General features: G+C 36.4%; 1 protein-coding gene across 4 annotated transcripts; it reads left to right on the plus strand.

The window, feature by feature from the left end:
• The first annotated feature begins 215 nt into the window (after positions 1-215).
• On the plus strand, positions 216-23,973 carry LOC121729861. Of its 4 annotated transcripts, none has more exons than XM_042118522.1 (4): positions 216-236; positions 19,945-20,103; positions 20,799-20,930; positions 21,549-23,973. In XM_042118522.1, the coding sequence occupies exons 2-4, from the start codon at positions 19,978-19,980 to the stop codon at positions 23,538-23,540; spliced, it is 2,250 nt and encodes a 749-aa protein (XP_041974456.1). In that variant the 5' UTR covers positions 216-236; positions 19,945-19,977; the 3' UTR covers positions 23,541-23,973. The 4 variants fall into 4 exon arrangements, with proteins under 4 accessions (XP_041974456.1, XP_041974455.1, XP_041974454.1 ...); XM_042118521.1 differs by lacking the exon at positions 216-236 and adding an exon at positions 19,419-19,629; XM_042118520.1 differs by lacking the exon at positions 216-236 and adding an exon at positions 19,419-19,609.
• Positions 23,974-25,209: the final 1,236 nt, after the last annotated feature.

Here is a 25,209-nt window from a genome sequence, read left to right on the forward strand (position 1 = left end):
TTGTCAATTATAATGTGTCACGCATATCATCATAAAACGCACAAACTATAAACGATTTATCATTCAATGCGGCGCACCTTTTTGAAGACTTTCAGTCGTGGCGGCATACAATTTTCTCGTGACACGTGAGCCGTGTATGACACGCCATAGAACTTAGAAGTTAACTTGATTTATCTAATGTTAACGGAAGGCTACGTTGTTTTGAGTTTTACTAAGTTTTAACCTGAAAATGGCAGGTAAGCGATTTTTTTATTCAGATGTTGCAAACCTTTTGTAATTAGGTTTCAAAGTTAGAAAAATGAGTATATTAAATAGATCTGGGTTTCCGATATAAGTAAATTATACGTTCGTAGATAAATTTAAAGAAGTTCGTTGTTAGGTTTTTTAACCGACTTCCAAAAAGGAGGTTATACGTTCGGCTGTGGATATTTTTTTATCGTTGAACTCCGCCGTTTGTTAACCGATTTTCAAAATTTTTCTTTTGTTGTATGGGGTATTTCAATTTGTTCACAAAAGTGGTGGTTTGATGATGAGAACCATGAGGAAATAAAAAAAGTTCCAGTTGTAGCAGTACCTACGTTCGTTCGCCGATGAAACAAAGAAAACAACGCGCTCTGAAAAGAACGCACGCCGTCTTTGTATACGTTCGTTATAGAAGTTGAAACACAGAAGGAAATCGCTCTGCAAAGAACGTACGTTCGCAATGACGAGAGAAACTGTCCGTGTAATAATACCGGACATGAACCGGCCTTGAAAAAGGCATTTTTCTAATAAGAATTCTTTGCAACAACACTACGCGTCTTCACATCGCGGCTACGTCGAGCGAGGGATCTTCGCAGCGTGGCTACGGTCTTCATGGCGTTTGCAGAGCTTCCATCTTCACAAAATGGCGGCACTACAATTATTACCGGCACGGCGTCGACCGGCAGCGAGACGTCGTCGGTATGGAATGCGCGCGCGGACTGAATTCGCGGCCCGCGAGAGCCCATATTTATACTCGGGCGATGCCAGCGCCGCGAGCCGCGGTGCGTCCAGTTTCTCGCGCGGCAATCATAATTACCTTGTAAATATTTCTTATTCAATTTTTTTCCCTTTCTAATTTTTGTAAATGTTTTTATCCCTTTCTGTACATCTCTTTCTAATTGTAATAGCCAATCACAATCAATCTTTTAACCTTTGTACATTTTGTAATAATAATAATTAACTCATTTTTTTGTATATAAGCAGCGCATTTTTGTAAATAAATCACTTCAGTTCACCACAGTAAATCGAGTTTTACTCTTTACTCCTCCGACCTCTAGTGAACTCTTAGAGAGACCAACCGGTCCTCTAAACTGGTGACCCCGTGAACAACAAGCAACCTCTGCAAGGGAAAACTCTGCCCGAAGAAAAACCAGCAACCTCAAGAAGAATCTCTGCTCGACGTAGTTCTGCTCAACAACGCTGCTCACAAACCTCTGCCCGGCGAACCGCTGCCCGACGAAACTCTGCTCAAGATTTTCCCGCACCAAATCCACACAATGGAATCCAGAGGCGAATCCCTGCCCGAAAAGATTTTCCCGCACCAAATCCACACAATGGAATCCAGAGGCGAATCCCTGCCCGAAACCTCGGCACTCACCAGCAACACGGCGACGTCACCGTCATCACAGGAAATCGCCGGCATTGCCCTGTCAATGCGAATCCCGCCATTCTGGAGAGACAAACCCAGGCTCTGGTTCGTCACCTTCGAAGCAGCCACCAGCAGCCCACAGAAGAACCAAAGCCAGCTCTCCCAGATGGTCATCGCTCGTCTAGAAAAAGAGGACATCGAACAGATCGCCGACCTACTGTACAACCCGCCAGAGACGAACGAGTACCAAGCACTGAAAGACCGGCTCATCTCCGCATACGAAGAATCCGACAGTCGGCAATTCCAAACGCTGCTGTCGGACATGGAATTGGGAGACCAAAAACCTTCACAACTTCTCAGACGTATGCGAAACCTGGCTCGCAACAAGGTCCCCGATTCCACCCTACAACTCATGTGGGCCAATCTCCTCCCGACGAGTATCCGCTCCGTCCTGGCCGTCAGTGAAACGTTCCAGTCGAAGACCACACTCGACGAGCAAGCTGCGCTGGCCGACAAAATAATGGAGCAGTCAACTGTAAATACTGTACATAGCATTTCATCATCAACTCATCGTGTAAATAGCTCCGCATCAACATCATCGAACGTCGAGTGCCTGCTCATCGAAGAAATCCGCAAACTGTCACTAGAAGTCGCCGAGTTAAAAAAACAACAGTACAACAACAATAATTATAGAAGAGAAAATTACTATCAACGCTCAAGGTCAAGACATCGATCGACATTAAGATTCCGGCAACGATCGACATCGCGTCCTCGGTCTACATCACCATCGCCATTCTGTTACTACCACAACAGATTCGGCAAGGAAGCAAGAAAATGTACACAACCGTGTACGTTCAACACGACGGAAAACTAGACAGAACGTTGGCAGCGGCGGAATCCGGCGTTCACAACAAACAATACCGCCTATTCGTCACGGACAAGACTACGAATCTCACTTTTTTGGTAGACACGGGTGCAAACATATCCGTCATACCAAAAAAGAAAGGCCTCCATCTCCAGCCGCTACCTTTTCAACTGTACGCCGCCAACAACACCGTCATACCGACATACGGCGAGAAGACACTTGAACTCAACATCGGACTTCGCCGACCATACAAATGGAAGTTCATCGTCGCCGCAGTCTCGAAGCCAATCCTCGGTGCCGACTTCCTGCAACACCACGAACTCATTGTCGACTTGAAGAACAGAAGACTCATCGACGGGAGAACCAGTCTACACATCAACGCTCCCGGACGCTACACGGACGTACCTACTGTCCGTAGTGTCGACAGCACGCAGGTGTACCACGACATACTAGAAGACTTCCCCGGCATCACGAGATTGACTGCGATGAACATTACACCGAAACACAGCGTCGAACACTTCATCGAGACGTCTGGGCCACCGCTACATTGTCGCGCCCGACCGCTACAACCACATCGCTACAATCAAGTCAGGAAAGAATTCGAAAATATGATGCAACAAGGTCTCTGTCGTCCCAGCAAGAGCGCCTGGTCTTCTCCGCTTCACGTCGTACCAAAGAAGAACGGCGACATAAGGGTGTGCGGCGACTACCGACGACTCAACGCAGTAACGAAGCCCGACCGCTACCCTATCCCACGACTACGAGATTTCACCTTTCAACTCGCCGGAAAAACTATTTTCTCAACGATCGACTTAAACCGGGCCTACCAGCAATTACCAGTCCATGAAGAGGATATAGAGAAGACAGCAATCATCACACCATTCGGTTTATTCGAATTTCCGAGAATGTGTCCCGGCCTTAGGAACGCAGGCCAGACATTTCAACGTTTTATACACGAAATACTGCAAGGCTACGACTTCGTCTTCTCGTTCATCGACGACTTGTTGATCGCATCCAGCAGCGAAGAAGAACATCGCCAACATTTGCGGTGTGTTCTTCAACGCCTAGAAGAAAACGGAATCACGATAAATCCAGCCAAATGTGTACTCGGAAAACAAGAAGTAAAATTCCTCGGCTTCACCGTAAACAGCGACGGAATCAAGCCGCCACAAGACAAACTACAAGCCATCGAAGATTTTCCGCTACCGAAGAACATAGAAGAATTACGACGTTTTCTCGGCATGCTAAACTTCTACCGAGACAGCATTCCGAACGCCGCTACAATTCAAGCCCCGCTACACGCATACCTACATAATGCGAAAAAGCGAGACAAGACACTGATCGAGTGGAACGAGACATCAAAAGAAGCATTCACGGCATGCAAAAATAGCATCAAAAACGCTGTTTTGCTTGCCCACCCGAATCACAAAGCACCGATCGCTATTTTCTCCGACGCCTCGGACACCGCAGCGGGAGCTGTAATACAACAATTCAACAATAACAAATGGCAACCACTCGGCTACTTCTCTAAAAAATTTACAACAGCGCAAACGAAGTACAGCACCTACGATCGCGAACTTCAAGCATATATTATGTCTATGCTTCAAGCCATAGACATAATATAATACGACAGTATATATTATGTCTATGCTTCAAGCTATCTACATGTCAGTAAAATACTTCAGAAAAATATTTGAAGGCCGAGAACTCATCATATTCACCGACCACAAGCCATTGACATTCGCCCTACAGAAAAAATCATCAACATCGGAAACTCCGAGAAGAACTCGACAACTACTTTTTATCTCCGAATTCACGCACGACATTCGTCATATCAGCGGAAAAGACAACATAGTCGCCGATACATTCAGCCGCATCGAAACAATCAACACGCCGTCAGCTGTAAATTACGAAGAGTTATCTCGCGCGCAAGAGCGAGATAGCACGCTACCTACACTCTACAGCCAAGAAAACTTAAGTTTCAAAACAACTACGCTACCTAACTCCGATATCAAGATTGTATGCGAAACTTCTACAAAATACGTTCGGCCGTACATTCCGCAAGACTTTCGACGCGCCGTGTTCGATTCCATTCATAACATAAGTCATCCTGGAACAAAAGCAACAAGGAAACTCATCGCGCAAAAATTCTTCTGGCCGTCAATGAACTCCGACATTAGCGAGTGGACGAAAACCTGCATACAATGTCAGCGAAGCAAAATACAACGACATACATCGAGCGCCGTGTCGACATTCCCACAAGTCGACCGCTTTCAACATACACACACCGACATCATCGGACCGCTGCCTACAACAGCGAGTGGTCATAGATACCTACTAACTATGATCGATCGCTCGACAAAATGGCCTGAAGCTGTACCACTCACCGACATCACCGCCGAAACCGTCGCAAGAGTATTCTACGAGCAATGGATAGCGAGATTCGGGTGTCCGACTACAATAACAACCGATCAAGGACGCCAGTTCGAGAGTCAGCTGTTCGTCAACCTAACTCGATGTATGGGTATCAAAAAAACTCGTACAACGCCTTATCACCCGCAATCTAACGGCATGATCGAACGCTGGCATCGAAGTCTCAAGAATTCACTGAAAACAAGACTCATCAACAGTAATACATCGTGGATCGACGAGCTACCTACAGTTTTACTCGGACTACGCGCCGCCATACGAGAGGACACCGGAGTCAGCGCCGCCGAATTAACCTACGGCCGTAACCTACGTTTACCGGCCGACTTCTTCGAAACAACATCATCATCGAGCTTAGATCATACCTACATTGAGCAACTACGAAAAAACATCAACTCTCTCAAGCCGAAAAACAATGTACAGCGCCACGGTAATCAACGCAACATCTTCATACATCGTGATCTACTTACGTGCGAATACGTATTTTTACGTAACGACGCCGTAAGGAAACCACTTCAAACACCGTACGACGGGCCGTACAAAGTTCTCCGACGAGAAGAAAAATACTTCGTAATACAACTACCCGATCGCACAGCAACAGTATCCATCGATCGTTTGAAGCCCGCCTACATACTGAGTGAAGATTACCTCGGCGAGTCAACGAGCAATGTACAACAGTCACCGGTAATTCTCAACTTACCTAATACCAATTTACCTGTTACCTTACCTTCACATACCAATAATTTACCTCAAAATACCTCATTACCCTTACCCGTTACCTCATTACCTTTACCTGTTACCTCACAACCATTACCAAGTGCAACACCGATCAAGCAGAAGTTACCAGCAAGTCCAGCACAGAAGACAACAAGAACAGGCCGTGTCGTCAGACTGCCGGTACGCTTCGCTTGAGGGGGAGCACTGTAGCAGTACCTACGTTCGTTCGCCGATGAAACAAAGAAAACAACGCGCTCTGAAAAGAACGCACGCCGTCTTTGTATACGTTCGTTATAGAAGTTGAAACACAGAAGGAAATCGCTCTGCAAAGAACGTACGTTCGCAATGACGAGAGAAACTGTCCGTGTAATAATACCGGACATGAACCGGCCTTGAAAAAGGCATTTTTCTAATAAGAATTCTTCGCAACAACACTACGCGTCTTCACATCGCGGCTACGTCGAGCGAGGGATCTTCGCAGCGTGGCTACGGTCTTCATGGCGTTTGCAGAGCTTCCATCTTCACAAAATGGCGGCACTACAATTATTACCGGCACGGCGTCGACCGGCAGCGAGACGTCGTCGGTATGGAATGCGCGCGCGGACTGAATTCGCGGCCCGCGAGAGCCCATATTTATACTCGGGCGATGCCAGCGCCGCGAGCCGCGGTGCGTCCAGTTTCTCGCGCGGCAATCATAATTACCTTGTAAATATTTCTTATTCAATTTTTTTCCCTTTCTAATTTTTGTAAATGTTTTTATCCCTTTCTGTACATCTCTTTCTAATTGTAATAGCCAATCACAATCAATCTTTTAACCTTTGTACATTTTGTAATAATAATAATTAACTCATTTTTTTGTATATAAGCAGCGCATTTTTGTAAATAAATCACTTCAGTTCACCACAGTAAATCGAGTTTTACTCTTTACTCCTCCGACCTCTAGTGAACTCTTAGAGAGACCAACCGGTCCTCTAAACAGTAATAAAGCTTATAGGTACTAACTACAAGACCACTTTTAACCGCAGGGAAACGTTTTATTCCTATGGATAAGTGTTCGAGGTATATCGAACAGATCAGCATTTTTACAATATAATAATTTATAATAGCTTTCGCATTTAGCGAGCGCAGTTGTCGAGTAGTTGCCGAGTTGTCAACCAATCGGTCCGCCGTCCGAGTCGCTGCCTTGACAGCTCGTATAACCATTACCATTTACCATTAACTAAACCATAATACCAGTGTAGTAATAGTGAATAAATAATTTAACCAGTTTTGCATCTTTTAACTCTGCCAACCACGCGTGTGTAAACCATAAACTGAACCATCAGAGCAACCAACGAACCAATAACCAAAACCCCGAAACTCTACCCCTTAAAACATTACCCTTTTCATGGTCCTTCGAGATGAGTTAGGTTCGGGACGCGATTTACCATTAGGTATTTCATGTTTTCGGGAACTAATAGAAACCAGCGACCAGTGACCATAAGTGACCTGTGCATCAGATCGGGTGCCGCGCCGCGCCGGTGAGAGTACTGCAGTACCTGTGTAAGGCGATACTCAGGTCAGATAGAACCATTTATTTTCTATTAATTTGACTGACCAAATAGCAGCTATCGAAATGGAGAAGTTATACGCTAACCAAATTGAAATAGGCGAATATCTATCTAAATTTTTGACTGACTTTAAGAAAGATGGAGCTGAGCGAAAAACCATTGATTATTGTAAGTAAACGAAAGTTGAACACGTTAGAGGAATATTGGCAGGGCTGTAGCTAGAGTTAGATTTGAGGTAGGGCAGCATTGGTTACAGGTAGGGCAGAAGTAATAAAAATATCATAATTGATTGATTTTCTAGGGTTTTGATATTTTTAAGGTAGGGCATTGTGATTTTAAGGTAGGGCATTGCCCCCCAATGCACCCCTCTAGCTACGGCCGTGAGTATTGGGTGGAGTTTCGGCGTAACCATAGGAAGCTCTCGGAGTATGCTATTCTTGACCATGTGTATTTTACCAGTAGTTGTTTCGAAACAATGGAGAAAATTTATTCAACCACTAAAAATCAAACATTTCGATAATCAATTACTTTATTCCAAATTCAAAATTATCGAAATATGGTGCATCCCTGCATCTTTGGGTGCCATTAAATTAAGAAGAATAAGAAGGTTTTTTGGAAGAATGTGAAAGAGTGATGTTGTGTTTTTATATTATTTTCCTAAAATTGTGTTATCTGGGTTTTTAATGTGTAATATTGGTAGGATATTAACCGTTAAATATTCGTTATCGTGCACAAGTGTGGGAAAGTGATGTAATAACCAGAAGCGTGCTCTTTTGTGTTCCCTCCAAAACTCCATCAAAAGTTTCAGTAAAGCGTCCTACCACTTTACTGAATCGACCGACTTGACTTCTTGACTGTATTGACTTTATACTTAGACTTTGACTAGACTTTAGACCTGACTGACCTGACGATAATATAGAAAAAAATAATAATAATAATATAATAATATTAATAATATAAAATTATATAAAAAAATGTCTAAAGAATATTGTTTTCCCGCCATAATATTATACTCGACACTGGCCATGGTTATAGCACTTATAGCCGAAGTGCCATTATATGAAAAAAAAAAGAAGAAGAAGAAGAGGTTTTGTCGGGAGTATGAAAGAGTGACGTCGTGTTTTTGTCATGTTTTTGTATTATTTTCCAAAAATTGAGGTCCTGGAAGTTAGCCCCCCAAGATTATTTTTTTTTGTAATTTTTTGATTTTTATATTCGTATATCGTTTGTTCGTCGTTTGTTCGTGATTGTTCGTTATAAATAATCGTTTGTTCGTTACTAGTTTATTTAATAAAAAATGTTTTAAAATATGATCTTAAGTTAGCCCCCCCCATTCTAATTTTTAATTAATTTATGTTAATATTGAATTATAAATATTCATTAATGTTTGTTCGTCGTTTGTTCGTGATTGTTCGTTATAAATAATCGTTTGTTCGTTACTTGTTTATTTAATAAAAATTAATTTAAAATATGATCTTAAGTTAGCCCCCGCATTTAAAATTTTTAATAAGATGTCAATATTGAGTTTTAAATATTCATTAATGTTTGTTCGTCGTTTGTCCTTGATTGTTCGCTATAAATAACCGTTCGTTCGTTACTTGTTTATTAAATAAAAATTAATTTAAAATATTATGATCTTAAGTTAGCCCCCTCATTCTATTTTTTAATGAATTTATGACAATATTGAATTATAAATATTCAATAATGTTTGTTCGTCGTTTGTTTTTGATTGTTCGTTATAAATAATCGTTTGTTCGTCACTTGTTCATTTAATAAAAAATAATTAAATATTATGCTCTTAACTCTTAAGTTAGCCCCCGTATTTTAATTTTTAATAAATTTGTGTCAATATTGAATTATAAATAATCATTAATGTTTGTTCGTCGTTTGTCTTTGATTGTTCGTCATAAATAATCGTTTGTTCGTCACTTGTTTGTGTAATAAAACTTAATTAAAAAAAATCTTCTTAATTTAGCCCCCCGTTTTAAATTTTAATAAGTTTATGTTAATATAGAGTTATAAATATTCATTAATGTTTGTTCGTCGTTTGTTCTTGATTGTTCGTTATAAATAATCGTTTGTTCGTCACTTGTTTGTGTAATAAAACTTATTTAAAAAAAATCTTCTTAACTTAGCCCCCCGTTTTAAATTTTAATAAATTTATGTTAATATTGAGTCATAAATATTCATTAATGTTTGTTCGCCGTTTGTTCGTGATTGTTCGTTATTAAATAATCGATTGTTCGTCGCTTGTTTATGTAATAAAAGTTAATTAAAAATATCCTTTTATGTTAGCCCCCCAGTCTAATTTTTAATAAATGTATGTCAATATTGAATTTTAAATATTCAATAATGTTTGTTAGTGCTTAAAAGACGTTTGTTCTTCCTTCTTTTTTGTTTAATTAACAATTTTTATAATTATTATTTTAGTCTGGCTTACCCAGCATAGGTATATTTCGACTGGTAACATTATTCTGAAGTTGATCTTTGTCGTCTATGGTTATTGGATTTCATGATTTTGATACTTGGGAATAAGGCAAGGTTATTTAAATATTATTATGGTTATTATTTTTTACGTCTTTACTTGTCTGTGGCGCCTTGAGCGGGTTTCGCCACAGGCAGAGGTTTCTACACGCCCAGCATACACTAAAACTGCAATTTCATGTTTATTGTTTTGAATCAAATTAATTAATTTTAATAAATTTTTAGAATATCTGGAGTTGCAGCGTATACCACAGGCCTCTACATTGCTTATTGCCAGCGACTAGGAGGTAATTGGCAAATATATAATGATTTGTCAACGAAACTCGAATCGGTATATATTAGTACCAGAGTTGAGCCCCACGCAGTGTTTTATGTCCTAGAATAATAATTATTATCGCACCAAAAACATTTTCATGTAAAAAAAATTTCAAGACGAAACCATGATATAGTTCGTGGTGTCAAAAAGTAGCGAGATCATGATATAGAGCCAAGTTCCTAACCTTACATACCTACTCAGCCCTAAATCTAAAAACCATTTTACACATAAGTCGCGGCAAAATACTTAATAGAAACTTGGCTCTACATGAGATCTCACTACTTTTTGACACCACGAACTATATCGTCTCGATTTGGCAACATTTTTAGTTTTTACATGAAAATATTTTTAGTTGGATTTCATTTCTTTTTGTAAGTTGGTTTATGTTTTTTTCTTTTGGTTAATTGAATTTGGAAATATTTCAAATTGAAATTGATGAAAACTATTCTTCGAAAAGTAATGGCGATACAGCTGCTTAGAATAGAGATATTCGTTTCATTTTCATGTGCATGTGCAATAATAGAAATGGGGAGCTAAGCTAAGTGAGGATCTAACAGTTAAATGTGTTAACTCATATTCCATGAATGTGATGTGTGTGAATTCATATTCCATTACACAATATCATCAACTTCACTCGATAGAAAAAATGGAAAGATGGTATCAGGGAATCTGCAGATTACCTAGGTAATGTGCAGTTTAACGTATTCTGCATTCTAACGGTAATATATACAATATTTATTCTAGTAACATAATTTAATATTTTTGTTGTTCTGTAGACATTGATATTGATTTTTTTTTGTATTTTTAATTGATGTGACAATGTAATTAATTCTATTTTAATTGTTATTAATTTTGTACATGAATTTTTGTGTTATTTTTTATTTTTTATACCAATCAATTATTATGACATTTTAGCTGGATAGTTTACATTGTTGCTGCATTATACTAATTTTTTTTATGAAATAAGGGGGCAAACGAGCAAACGGGTCACCTGATGGAAAGCAACTTCCGTCACCCATGGACACTCGCAGCATCAGAAGAGCTGCCAGTGCGTTGCCGGCCTTTTAAGAGGGAATAGGGTAATAGGGGAGGGTAGGGAAGAAAATAGGGTAGGGGATTGGGCCTCCGGTAAACTCGCTTACTCGGCGAAACACAGCGCAAGCGCTGTTTCACGCCGGTTTTCTGTGAGAACGTGGTATTTCTCCGGTCAAGCCAGCCCATTCGTGCCGAAGCATGGCTCTCCCACGTGTAACTTAATTAACTCTTAATTAAGATATTTAACCTAAGGTTAGTTGGGGTAAGGGAAACATACTTTATTTTTCAAATGTTATTTTGAGTTCTAGCTACTACTACGTATGTCTTTTAATAATTTTGATTAACGCAAAATATACCTATGTATGTCAGCTTTCCATGATTGAACGACTTTTTAAGCTAGTTATAATGCTTTTAACCAGAAAATGCTAAATCGTTAGGCTACTTTTTTTGTTCCCCTTTCCCTGTTTTTGGGGTAAGGGGAACAGTCTGAATATCTTATGTATAAATAGTAGTATAGATTATACACCTACACGATATCATTTTTTAATATTTCGTTTATCAAATTGGAACTCAATACTTATTGAAATACGAACTAAAATAGGAAATTTTGATTAAAATCGGAATTCGGGGTAAGGGAAACATACTAGTCGAAACAGGGGTAGTCAACTAAAAACGAAATGCAAATTTTTAAATATTTATTCATACTAAACATACAGCTCATATGAATCAGTCTCAATAGTAATTTTTGTTGCAGTAAGATTCCGTTATATTAAAAAACGTGTTATTTAAATTACCTACATAAAGTAAAATCATTTGAAATCTATCTACTAGTATCTCTATATCTACTAGTACTATCTACTAGGGACTTTACTTTGGCATTACAAGTTACTAATTAAAACATTTTCAGCTTTTGACAAACCTTTAATCTATGATCACGGCTTGACAAGCGTTTCGGAAACCCAAAATAGCGGTTGATATAATATCATTCTCGAGTTAAAAACAGCTGTGTCAACTGACACGCTGATCAAATTAAACTAACTAACCATGCTTCAAGCAGCCCAATTGGTACTTGACAAGAGATTTAACAGGCGATTAGTTAATTTTAGCGTTGATCAGCCTTTCAGAAACCGGGTGTAAATGTGATCGCCACTTGTACAGGCACCCTGAATTCTAGTGCGTATTCTTAAAATTAGCAACTATTAAAATGTTCAAGACCTCTGACATCGGGAAAGGGAAACATATGTTCCCCTTTCCCTGGCCATGGTAGTTCCCCTTTCCCGAATTTGAATTTGTAGGTTGTGTTTCTAATCATACTAAATTTTGATATTTATAGCATAGTTTATAGACATTTGTATGTAAATAATCAAATTAAGGGTATTTAACAATACTCACTGAAAATGACAGCCTTATTGCAGCACTTTTAACACAATAAACCAGCACCCAAACAATTCGCGGCGAGCTCGTGATATTGTAGTGGTCAACTGATTTTTTTGTTTCTGTCACTCTTTCGTACTAAGTAGATATAGCGCCATTTATGTTTTTGCTTTGAAACTAAAACAAAATTACTGCTTTATCGACCAAGAAATAATAGGGCTACGGTCTATAGTTTTTGATTTACAAACTACTGTTTCCCTTTCCCCTTCGGCCCCCTTACCCCAACTAACCTTATTTATTATTATTATTATTGACTAAGTATTAATTAATATACTTAAATCGCATGTTTTATGATGAATCGATTTTAAAATGTTTTAATTGCTATTTTGATGTGACTTTTACTTTAATTTTAGATAAGGAAATAATGATCATAATATATCAGAATACTGGGCTTAACTATAGTTTGTGCGTTTTATGATGATATGCGTGACACATTATAATTGACAATAGTAGGGAAGTTACCTAACAAAAATTAATCGATAGTTTAAAAATATCGAATCACTTCGTAAAGGAATTGCAATCGAAATTATCGATTTCGTACTGACATTTCAGTGGTGCCGGCGATTTAAGATAGCCGCCCTTTTATATCGATTTGATTTCAATTCAACAGAGTCAATCTCTATTGACATAAGTTTCGTTTCATGCTTATGACATTTTTCAAATGTTTTCGTAACAATAATTTTATACTCCTATGTCACAGTTAATATTTATAATTTTTATTAATAAGTTGGCATTTAGCATCCTTTCATTTTTATTTATTTACAATTATAGGAAACATTTGTTTTTGTAGATGGAATATAATTTATTACATTTTGATTTTTTTTGTTTTCTTGTAAAAAAAACTGTAGCAAGGAACATGAAAACTGTCACCCATATCGAACGCACAAACTATAAAGTGACGTAACTTGCAAATGACCGCTTAATCGTTATTGGTTGTCATCACTAGTATTAATAAGAATAATTTATTCAATTTATCGTAACAAAAACACATAAAATACGCATAAGAATAACAAAAAAAAAACTTAGAAATAAAAAATAAAATATTCTAAAAGAACCAAAACATGTTGTGAAAAAAAAAGAATAATATGTAAGTACAAAAATAGCAGTGCTTTTTTTGTAAGTACTTACATATTTATCATATTGAAACCCGTTTATGTAGAGCAAGACAGCTAGCAAAAAAGGCTAAAATGGTCGCTTTGAAGAATCATGATATGAATCATAATATGATTCATTTTTCTAAAATCGCAAAATGCAACTCTGCTTGCAATTCATTTCTGTATCTTTGTAGTTGATTTGACATTTGTCAGTTTAACAGTTTTGACAATTCATTTGCTGAATTGATTGAGAGGAATAATTGCTAAATGTGACCATTTTAGAACCGCTGTACTTATAACGTTGATTATTTAAAATAATTGTATGAGAGTCGTGACTTGTGTGATATTATTTTTGTGAATAATATTATAAGGTTATATAAATAAATAAATACTCTTGGCTCGCTAAATAGTGGTTTATTATTAAAATATGACCCAAAATCTATTGAACATAGGTATCTCAGTAATTAAACCGGCTGTATAACATTATACCGACAAATATATATTACAAAAGTACTATTTTCTAGGTAGAAAATTTAATTTAAAAATGATTCAGATCTTTATAACGCATTCCGCAAGACCAAGGAACATGAAATTGCAGTTTTAGTGTATGCTGGGCGTGTAGAAACCTCTGCCTGTGGCGAAACCCGCTCAAGGCGCCACAGACAAGTAAAGACGTAAAAAATAATAACCATAATAATATTTAAATAACCTTACCTTATTCCCAAGTATCAAAATCATGAAATCCAATGACCATAGACGACAAAGATCAACTTCAGAATAATGTTGCCAGTCGAAATATACCTATGCTGGGTAAGCCAGACTAAAATAATAATTATAAAAATTGTTAATTAAACAAAAAAGAAGGAAGAACAAACGTCTTTTAAGCACTAACAAACATTGGCCGTGTTCGTCGGCGTAATTTTTAGCGCATTCGCTGCAAAACCTAGTTATTGCGCATGTCCAAATCATGTCATGCCATGGCAACGACAACTGTTTACGACTTGACATTTAACCCAATTGCAATTTGTTGGTGGCGTTACAATGAACAAACCAGTGGGAGAGCCATGCTTTGGCACGAATGGGCCGGCTCGACCGGAGAAATACCACACTCTCACAGAAAACCGGCGTGAAACGGCGCTTGCGCTGTGTTTCACCGAGTGAGTGAGTTTACCGGATGCCCAATCCCCTACCCTATTCCCTTCCCTACCTTCCCCTATTCCCTTCCCTTCCCATCCCTACCCTCCCCTGTTACCCTATTCCCTCTTAAAAGGCCGGCAACGCACCTGCATCTCTTCTGATGCTACGAGTGTCCATGGGTGACGGAAGTTGCTTTCCATCAGGTCACCCGTTTGCTCGTTTGCCCTCTTATTTCATTAAAAAAACAATTAAATTTTTAAATTTTTCCAAGTGATCCATACCCATATTTTCCAAAATAAAATAATCAAACACTATCATAGTGTTAAATAAATTATTTTTGCGGCTTTTAGACAATTTAGGCTTATGTATTTATGTTTAGCTTTTATTATTTTAATCATGTATAAACAATTAAGACGTTGTTTACGACTTGACCAGCAACTTGTTATGGCGTTGCCATGACATCTTTTGGACATGCGCAATAAAAGGTTTGTCCAAAAATACGCCGACGAACACGGCCATTATTGAATATTTACATTTCAATATTGACATACATTTATTAAAAATTAGACTGGGGGGCTAACATAAAAGGATATTTTTAATTAACTTTTATTACATAAACAAACGACGAACAACCGATTATTTAATAACGAACAATCACGAACGAACGGCGAACAAACATTAATGAATATTTATAACTCAATATTAACATAAATTTATTAAAATTTAAAACGGGGGGCTAAATTAAGAAGATTTTTTTAAATTAAGTTTTATTACACAAACAAGTGACGAACAAACGATTATTTATGACGAACAATCAAAGACAAACGACGAACAAACATTAATGAATATTTATAATTCAATATTGACACAAATTTATTAAAAATTTAAATGCGGGGGCTAACTTAAGAGTTAAGAGCATAATATTTAATTATTTTTTATTAAATGAACAAGTGACGAACAAACGATTATTTATAACGAACAATCAAAAACAAACGACGAACAAACATTATTGAATATTTATAATTCAATATTGTCATAAATTCATTAAAAAATAGAATGAGGGGGCTAACTTAAGATCATAATATTTTAAATTAATTTTTATTTAATAAACAAGTAACGAACAAACGGTTATTTATAGCGAACAATCAAGAACAAACGACGAACAAACATTAATGAATATTTAAAACTCAATATTGACATAAATTTATTAAAAATTAAAATGCGGGGGCTAACTTAAGAGTTAAGAGCATATTTAATTATTTTTTATTAAATGAACAAGTGACGAACAAACGATTAATTATAACGAACAATCAAAAACAAACGACGAACAAACATTATTGAATATTTATAATTCAATATATCATAAATTCTTTAAAAAATTGAATGAGGGGGCTAACTTAAGATCATAATATTTTAAATTAATTTTTATTTAATAAACAAGTAACGAACAAACGGTTATTTATAACGAACAATCAAGAACAAACGACGAACAAACATTAATGAATATTTAAAACTCAATATTGACATTTTATTAAAATTTTTAAATGCGGGGGCTAACTTAAGATCATATTTTAAATTAATTTTTATTAAATAAACAAGTAACGAACAAACGATTATTTATAACGAACAATCACGAACAAACGACGAACAAACATTAATGAATATTTATAATTCAATATTAACATAAATTCATTAAAAATTAGAATGGGGGGGCTAACTTAAGATCATATTTTAAAACATTTTTTATTAAATAAACTAGTAACGAACAAACGATTATTTATAACGAACAATCACGAACAAACGACGAACAAACGATATACGAGTATAAAAATCAAAAAATTACAAAAAAAATTTATTGGGGGGGCTAACTTCCAGGACCTCAAAAATTGTGCGGTTTTTAATGTGTATCTATATTACACAAAACCGAAATAGCACAATTTTTGGCGATGGCAACCCTAGCCGGCGCCAGACATGGGCTTCAAATCAAAGTTTGAGCAAACTTTGCACAAATAGGAAAATGCTAGCAATAACTTTGCACAAATAGGCAAATGTCAGTGCCACACTTGGCGAATTTGCGTAGGTATTTGATCACATGTCTGGCGCCCGCCTAATTAAGCTCCGCTAGCCTAAAAAAAAAAAAAAAAGGTATATTAGGCTGATTCTCCAAACCGCAAAATTTAGTTGTCCGGATGTACAAACTACCCGCAGAGTTACATATTATGTAGACCTTTGTATTTTTTTATAGTAATATAAGGTGTGATCTAACTGGGCCACTTTGGTACTGAAGAAAAACTTAACTGTAAATATAATTAAAATTAATTTAAAGGTCGAAAAATTGATTCCCTGGACGTGTCCTGTCCCCAGAATTCACTATAAATTCAAAAAAAATCCCACAAATACAATGAATTTCTAATTTCAAAGTAAATAAATAGTAAGAGTATAAACAAAATATTTATAAAACAATTGTATATAAACGTATATATCGTTATATAAATAGAAAAAGTCATTTTAAGATTTGTCCTGGCTCACATAGTGATTCCCTATACGCTTCACTTGGAGGCTCGTACCTCCCTAGTTATAAGAAGCACGTGGTTGCGGGTGCGCAGGGCGGGAGTTTCGGTAGCCCTCTAAACATCATGGAAGGAAGTCACACAATTCGTAGCTCCGTTTCCGAGTTACAAAGGAAAATATCTGATTCCCTCAACCCTGGTTCCTTACACAATTGATTCCCTATTCGCTAATTACAATGTCATTTTCAAAGTTAAGTTTGCTTAGACACGATGTAAACGACGATAATGAGTATGGTTTTTAGTTAGACTATTTATTGTTTAACCTACATGCACAGTTTTTGTACACCTCAGGTAAAACTAACTTTTTATTGATTCCCTCTACATACATTTTGATGATTCCCTGGGTATTTTAAGTAGGGAATCAAAATATTTTACATTTATTTATCTAATTAGTACATATCTGTTTATTTTTATTAAAATAAATTTACATTATCTTCATAATATACTGATACAAATAAATGATACCAAAAAGTAAAATATTTAAAAAAAAAATTCTTGAAGTCAAAATATTTCAAATAAATTCATTTTCCATTCATTGTACTTGGTTTTAACGAACAAGTTTAGTTTGTAGACAATTTTATACCTACATGTTTATATTTAAATTGAACATGTTTATTTAGCTGAAAAAGCTTTTTTCTATTAGCTTTGTTGATTCCCTAGGTTAGAAAAATTGAAATCAAAATATCTTCTAAAATTGTGAAGTGAAAAAGAGCCCAAATAGATAATTATTTTTATAATTCACTTAAGAATAATATGCGATTATTGATTTAAAAAAATATGCAGAAATAAAAATGTACCAGGGAATCAACTAAATAATCCGAATCCGGAGAAATGCCCTTATCAGTATTTTGATATCGTTGTATTAATTTTATGGTTCTGAACAAAAAGAAAAAGATATGTACAAAAATATAAAAAAGAGTGGGAAACACGCCCGGAGTTTGCTGGGTGGTAACAGGCAAGCAGTAATATTAAAGATGCAAACTATCTCCCGATTTTTAGTTGGTAGCAATCTCCCTATTTCTCTCGATTTTTAGTTGGTAGCAACACCGATTTCATAAATGTCATTTCTGCAACACTGGCCCTGCCCAGGTGGTTGAAACTTTCGAACAAAAAAAAATTGGGTTCCAAATTTAAACGTAGCAACTAAATTAAGTTGGATAATCTGTACAATTTTTAAGCAAGATCGACTGTGATTGGTTGATAAAAAAGACGAAGAAGAAGTTTAAAACTCAAAATTCGATTTTCAGTTAGTGAAAATTATTTTGTAGCAACTCTTTCAAAAATTGTAAATTAGTGGATTAATTATTGAAAAACAAAAGGTAAGCCATTGTAAAATGTAAATATAACCGTAAATTGATAAATTGAAGCAAAACATAACTATGTCATACCGTGTTCTAACTTCTAATACAAAGTATGTCATAGTGATTATTTGCACATTTGTTTAATAATTTACAACTTAAACTATAATAATATGAAAAAGATAGATTATTATTTCATGGAAAATATTATAATGTATCAATATGTATGCAGTTAATTTCGAAAATGTTGAAATGTGTCTATTAATTGCACGTTAAGGTCATTAACTATAATAATTTATGTATGGAAATGTAGTAAATGAAAAACTTTTCATTAATTTCAGATTTTTAGGTCCCTGTACTAGTTTGCAACATTTTAATCTGCAGGCAATGGTTGTTAAGGAGATTTAAGGAGAAGGAAGGTATGGGATTATGAGAGGTGCTGCCACTAAGGGAAAATCCTCTGATCAAGTGAGGTGATATACAGCTGGCCTGAGCCCACGCGATAGATTTCAGCTGTCGTATGTACAGAATGTAACAAAACAAAGTAATAATACTTATGTGTGTATGTTTAAAGATGCGCGTCCACTGGATCGGAATCGGATCGTACGCAGCGGACGGATTTGTTGCCTAAACCTTGTGAATTAAATCTGTTTTATTGTTTTGTGTTTATTTAGCTATGTACAATAATTTTTATTGAAATAAAACATTGATTTGAGCTCATTTCTTTTTTTTTTGGTATGTTTAGAGTGGAAGGTTTTGCACTTAAAAATTTTAACTTAAGTTTCAATTTAAAAAAATAATAAATGTTAATTTTTTTTCTTCTAAGTCCGACCTCTTGTTACGTAGTATATGACATTCTCTTTGGCCCTGCCTTGCTTCCACCTAAAAATTATTTTATGTTTTTGGCTATCTGATGATCTGCAATGAATAAAACTAAAAACATATACTAGTAATCTGTGCTAAAAACGTAATTGGAGCTAGTGGCTAGATGCACATCGTAAAAAGTAATTAGTAAAATAACGAGAACCTTCACTATTCTTACGATATTTTGCCGTTTGAGCCAGTTTGAGGTAAAAGCGCTAAAACCAATGTTTGTATATTTCCTGTTATTCTCTGATTTCGTGTGTTGTGTATTAGTTTTTATTTAGACAAATCTTTCAAATCTTGACCGCCAAAAAAGCATACGGTACTTGTGTTTATTTGTAATATCCAAGTTTTGTATGATGCGAATTCTGTAATATCATTGTGATTTCTTCATAGAATTGGAAGATTTGCCGTCTAAAGGATTTTATAAAGTCTAAGTTATCTTTTGAAGACAAAAGCTGAAGTACCGCAATGCTGTTTTACTGGCTGCTATGGTTTACTTTGATTTGTTCCATATTTGTAAAATATTTCACATTTGCAGGAAAAAGCAAGTCAAAATAAGTTTGAGGGGAAAATGAATCCAAAGATTGTAGTGGATCATGAACTGTTTACTACATGTCGGCTGTGTCTAGAAGAAAAGGGAAAGTACCAAATTGTACCTGTAATCCAGGAAAATATTAAATTCGTATTTGATATTGAGGTACAAATGTGTAGATTTTTTAATTATTATTAGGCTCTTTTTACATAATTGTATTTTTTTGTGAATGAAGATGCTTTACTACTCTTTATGGCCTACAGACGTATTTTGTCAGTAGGGCTGCGCTAGAACAATCTTTTATCCTTAGAAGCCACATATTGAAATTTTTTAGCAAAAGTTACATTTGTTCCTGTGAAACCAATTGTTTTTATAAACAAATATTGTTATCTACTGTAATCTGTAGATTCCATTTAGGGTTGCCATCACCCAAATTCCCTTCGCCGGTCAGGCACAACAAAATTCCCGGACATTTGGCCAAAATGGGGTTATTTCCCCGTACACCTCTTAAACAGTATTTACAATAATGTCTTGCCAATTTTTGCTTTTCCAACAAGAATTTGTTAACATCTGACTAACTCAAGTCCGTGCAAGAAAATGTGTGTATGCTTAGCGAGTTTTTATCTTTTGTTTATTGCCGCATGATTTAAAAGTTAAATTTCTCTCATCAAAAGTGTCTGGATTTCAACTGGACATTTTTCAAAAACCCGGCCGGATGCACCCCGGACGCCCTTCAAACTAGGACAAATCCGGGGAAATCTGGACGGATGGCAACCCTAATTCCATTAGATAACAATTCCAGTTGCACCATTCTGATAATTAAATAATTCATACTAATTATCAAAACAATTCTGTTGCAGGTTGAGTTAAATAATGGGCTTCCACAGTTAATATGTGTTGATTGTGAAAAACTTCTGAGTAACTTTGTTTGTACTAAGCAGTTGTTTCAAGAAAAGCAAAAAAGATTGCAAAGCAGGCTTCAATGTGAAACAGTAAGTTATTTTAAGTATAATCTTAACCCTCTACCTAATAAAAAAGTTACACAACACGCAAGCTATGCAAAGTTTGGTCTTTGTCTGCCAAGGGGATTGTTAACGGGATATTAAAAAATGCAGAAAACATGGAATAGTATCACCAAACATTGTATCCATTGTGTAAATTATGGAAAAACGTATGATAGAGACAAATTATTGCTATTTTTTTCTTGTGTATATTCAGAATATATTCAGAATATACACAGGGTACAAGGGCAATATAATATATTATATATTATGTTGTAACTACATCGCGTCAAAATATTTTATATGAGATTCATACCATTTTTTGAGATAATAAATATCCAGTCCTGAAAGTATCATCATACTTCATCTTAATTGGTTCAGAGGTGTGAGCATAAGGATTGAGGAAGTCCTCTGACTTCTTGACTGACTGACTGAGAAAAATATACAAACTTTTGCGTTTATAATAATAATTAACATTCATTGGAATAAGTTATTATATTAAAAGTTGTACATTCAGCAAGCTGAGTTGGCTTAGCTTCATATACTTACAGACCACAGTGCTAAATGACAGTGACCAAATACTTTATAAATGACTTTCATAATTTACAGAATAAATCTGAAGGGAGTGGTATTAGTGCCGCTAAACCAAATGAACATAAACATAGGAGAAGGTCACAGTCCAGAGAAGAGGAATCTGAAGAACAAGAAAGGGTTGTTGTTACTTCGAGTGGTAAGGACACTAAATTAATTATCAAGAAAAGTAAGAAAACCCTCAACAAAGGCTGGCGTAGCTCCTATGTAAAACAGTTTGGATGTAGGTTGTGTTCTGAAAAGTTTAAAAAGAAGGATGAAATTGAGAGTCATATAAGAACACACAAGAGAAATGTAAATAACGCATGTTTTGTAAGGCTAGAGAAATTTGATGATAGACCAAATGTCACAGGATCCACAAAATTTGTTGTTTTATATAAAGATAAAATAATGAGAAATAAGACACAATACTATATAGTGTATTCACACAAGACCAACTCCCACTCCGATTCTGAGGATGAGGTGCTCCTTCCGAAGAGAAAATTTAAGAGACTAAAACTAGATTCGGAAAGTTCCAGTGACACATTGGTGATAGATGATAGTGAAGAAATCAAAGCCGAGATTAAGGAAGAAACGAAACAACAAACAATAAAAATCCATGATCGGCCACCTAGCAGTGCGAGCGAAAGTAATTCGCAACCCCCACAATTAAATAACATCCCGAGTGGAAATTTGATAGATACACTTATTACTGTCTGTTACAATAATTTACTGAAAAAAATGGATAGTGCAAGTATAGCTAAAAACGCGGCAGAAAAATCGCAACTCCGTCACAAAGTTTTAAGCATAGGTTCGAAAATTATAAACTCAAATCCTATTAATTGTATTGGTATACTTAGATACTTAGAGCACAGAAACCTGGAAGTTAATTTTATAATGAACGAATCTAATGACAATTACGTGCGCATTCGCACAAAATTAAAAAACAAGAAAGAAAGATCTAATAATGAAATCGAATGGAAAAGTCTGCATAGTACATCGAATTCGGAGCCGACGACTGATTTCTTTGATGTTTTAAATAAGGCTCTAAGACCGGAACCATTTATCGAGGACAAAGTTACAAGTTCGCCACGTACGTTATATGGTATATTGCTGAACGCTAATCCTGTACCCAACCCGAAAAGGCTTCCAAAGAAAAACGAGGAATCGGGTTTGAGCATCCAGATATCGGTCGAAAGCCAAAACACTAGTCGCGGGAATGGTATCAATACACAGAGTGTTTCGAACACAACGAGCAGTGCAGATACTTCAACAGCTGACGGCAGTGCGCAAACAGCTCTACCGAGACTCAAGCTCAAGCCGGTGCACGAATTAATGGCGAAACGGGACGAACCGGGGGACAGTCGGTACTACTCGCAGCCGTACCACTGCTTCGCCGGCCCCGCGCAATCCAACCGACCTGCGGCGGACGCGGCGGGCGCGCCTAACATGTACGTCACCAACTATAACCTCGCAAACAACGGGCCTAATGCCCCGAAGTACGTCCACATAGCACCCACAGCGACGATGCGCCCCCTGTCTCAAATAGGAAACACCATGTCGAACGGTGTGGAGACCAATTTAGTACGTAAACCGGACTGCATGATTTTAGACACGGTCGAATTTCCGAATACTTCGACGCCCTCGCCGTTCATGTATTTTAGAAATTTACTTCAATTTTACAATATTCGTTTACTGGATAGCAAAACTAAGCTGCCGACCGGATACCGCTGCCTTATAAATTTCAAGTTGAGCTACGTAGTGGGCGTTTCAGATCAAACGGTACTGTTTCTGTCTCTGTTCAGCAATGTGCAGTGTTTTTGCATAAAGGTAGCGAACAGTCAGGGTGTAGAAGTTGACATAATGAAAATGAATGCCAATTGGCAGTGGGAAATACTTAAAGCTTTCACTGGTGAGATCGTACCGGGACTCGTCGCTAACGCACGGAGTATCAACATGCCTATGTACGATTCGGTACAAAAATTTATATGTCATTTGAAATCAATAAAGAATGTAGAAGTCCTCAGTTAATTGTTGTTGAAAACTTTCAATTTTATTTATTGTACTTATATATGAAAGTTTGTAACATATCAAGTAGTTTCTACCCATCAAAACTATATTGTTTATGAAAAGTTCAGAGAAATTACGAACAAAATTACTTACTATAGTAGTACAGTACAGTATAGTACCACAGGGTGGTAACATAATATGGCTAAGAAGCCAATAATACTGTATAGTGTACCTATATTTTAGTTAATAGGTCTAAATAGCAATACCTATTTTACATACTGCCGATTAGTAGGTTTTTGCAGCGAGAATAAACCTGAATTAAATTTAAATCCATAAGAGAACACAAAATAAACTTCTATATATTGAGTTATAATAATATTGTTAAATGTTATAGAACCAACAAACCGTAAAATTAGTAGTATAAAAGGATCTGATTTTTCTGTTTAGGTTTCGCCATGTTAAATACAATATGATAATATTAAGTATGTTATATTACAAAACTATATTATTTGTATAGAGATTTCATATATTTATTTTTGTCAATTAAGTACATTAAAAGCCTAGTTCAGTTATATGGGGAAAAAACTGATATTAAAGGCCATATCATACTGGTGTCATGCGGGCGAAGCGGTTGCGCGACGCCCATAATATATCTAATGTTCGCCGCGAAGTCGCCGCGACTAAACCGCTTAGTCTGAAGTCTCGAAACCAGAGGGCAGCGGGGCGGGAGCGGGGCAGGAGCGGCGCGGCGCGTGACAATAATAGAATAGAATTTACATATATGGATAAGCCGTGTAGTACGCCGCGCGCCGCTCAGTTGGGGCGTGTCCAATGTCCATATTTTATAAATTGTCACACGCCGCCGCTCCCGCCCCGCTGCCCGCTGGTTTCGAGACTTCAAGCCTGAGTGACCATTGCGAAATCATATCGCCCAAAAATCGTCGATGTAATAAGTAAGGCTTTTAACCACAATCATCGAATAATAAAAACTAAGGAAATGTAACTCCCAAGTCCCATACTTCAATTTTGAATTTGGTTCCTTTTCGCACACTAAAATATGGCAATAGCAACGAAACACTAAGGCTTGATTCGCACGGCACAATCTTGCACGGTTTGTGTGTGAGTTGGAATTTTCATATAAGGTCCAGCGAGGCTATTGTAACTAAAAAAGATGCCACCAAAATTTCAAACTTTTGTATCATCATCAGTACAAAATTTGGCGTAGAAATAAGAATACATATAAGTTGCAGATATATCAATTTATACTCTTGATTTATCAAAAAGAGATAAAAGACTGCTTTATAGAGTAAATTGACATTTATTCTCAACATTTGACGTAAATAGTTACAATAACCCCAAGCCGAGGTAAATGCAACTAATGGTAGTTAGTATGACTGTCATTACAGTTCAAAATATAAAATTGTGGTTTATCATTCAAAAACATATTATTTATTTAAATATGAACTTTATGCAGCGGTATGACGGTTTAATTTACAGGAAATTAAAGTAAAAAAAATAATGGGGCTAATGCGACTTTTTTCATAGTCACTAGTGTTGGGATATTACAATGGGAAATTTATCGACAAATTAAAGAATATTTTTTTTATTATCTATATATTATATTTTATTATCCCTGGCTCTCTTTAGGTAGGTATGTACTAGTTTGTAAATTTCGTTAATTGGCTAATAC

The sequence above is a fragment of the Aricia agestis genome, chromosome 8 (genome assembly GCF_905147365.1).
Source record: "Aricia agestis chromosome 8, ilAriAges1.1, whole genome shotgun sequence".
NCBI lineage: Eukaryota > Metazoa > Arthropoda > Insecta > Lepidoptera > Lycaenidae > Aricia > Aricia agestis.

Excerpts from the sequence above, each read along its gene's own strand:
- LOC121729861 (XM_042118522.1), top strand. The coding sequence starts at position 19,978 with ATGAATCCAAAGATTGTAGTGGATCATGAACTGTTTACTACATGTCGG. Across the intron at positions 20,104-20,798 it reads AATTCGTATTTGATATTGAG|GTTGAGTTAAATAATGGGCT; the intron begins GTACAAATGTGT and ends ATTCTGTTGCAG. Across the intron at positions 20,931-21,548 it reads GCAGGCTTCAATGTGAAACA|AATAAATCTGAAGGGAGTGG; the intron begins GTAAGTTATTTT and ends CATAATTTACAG.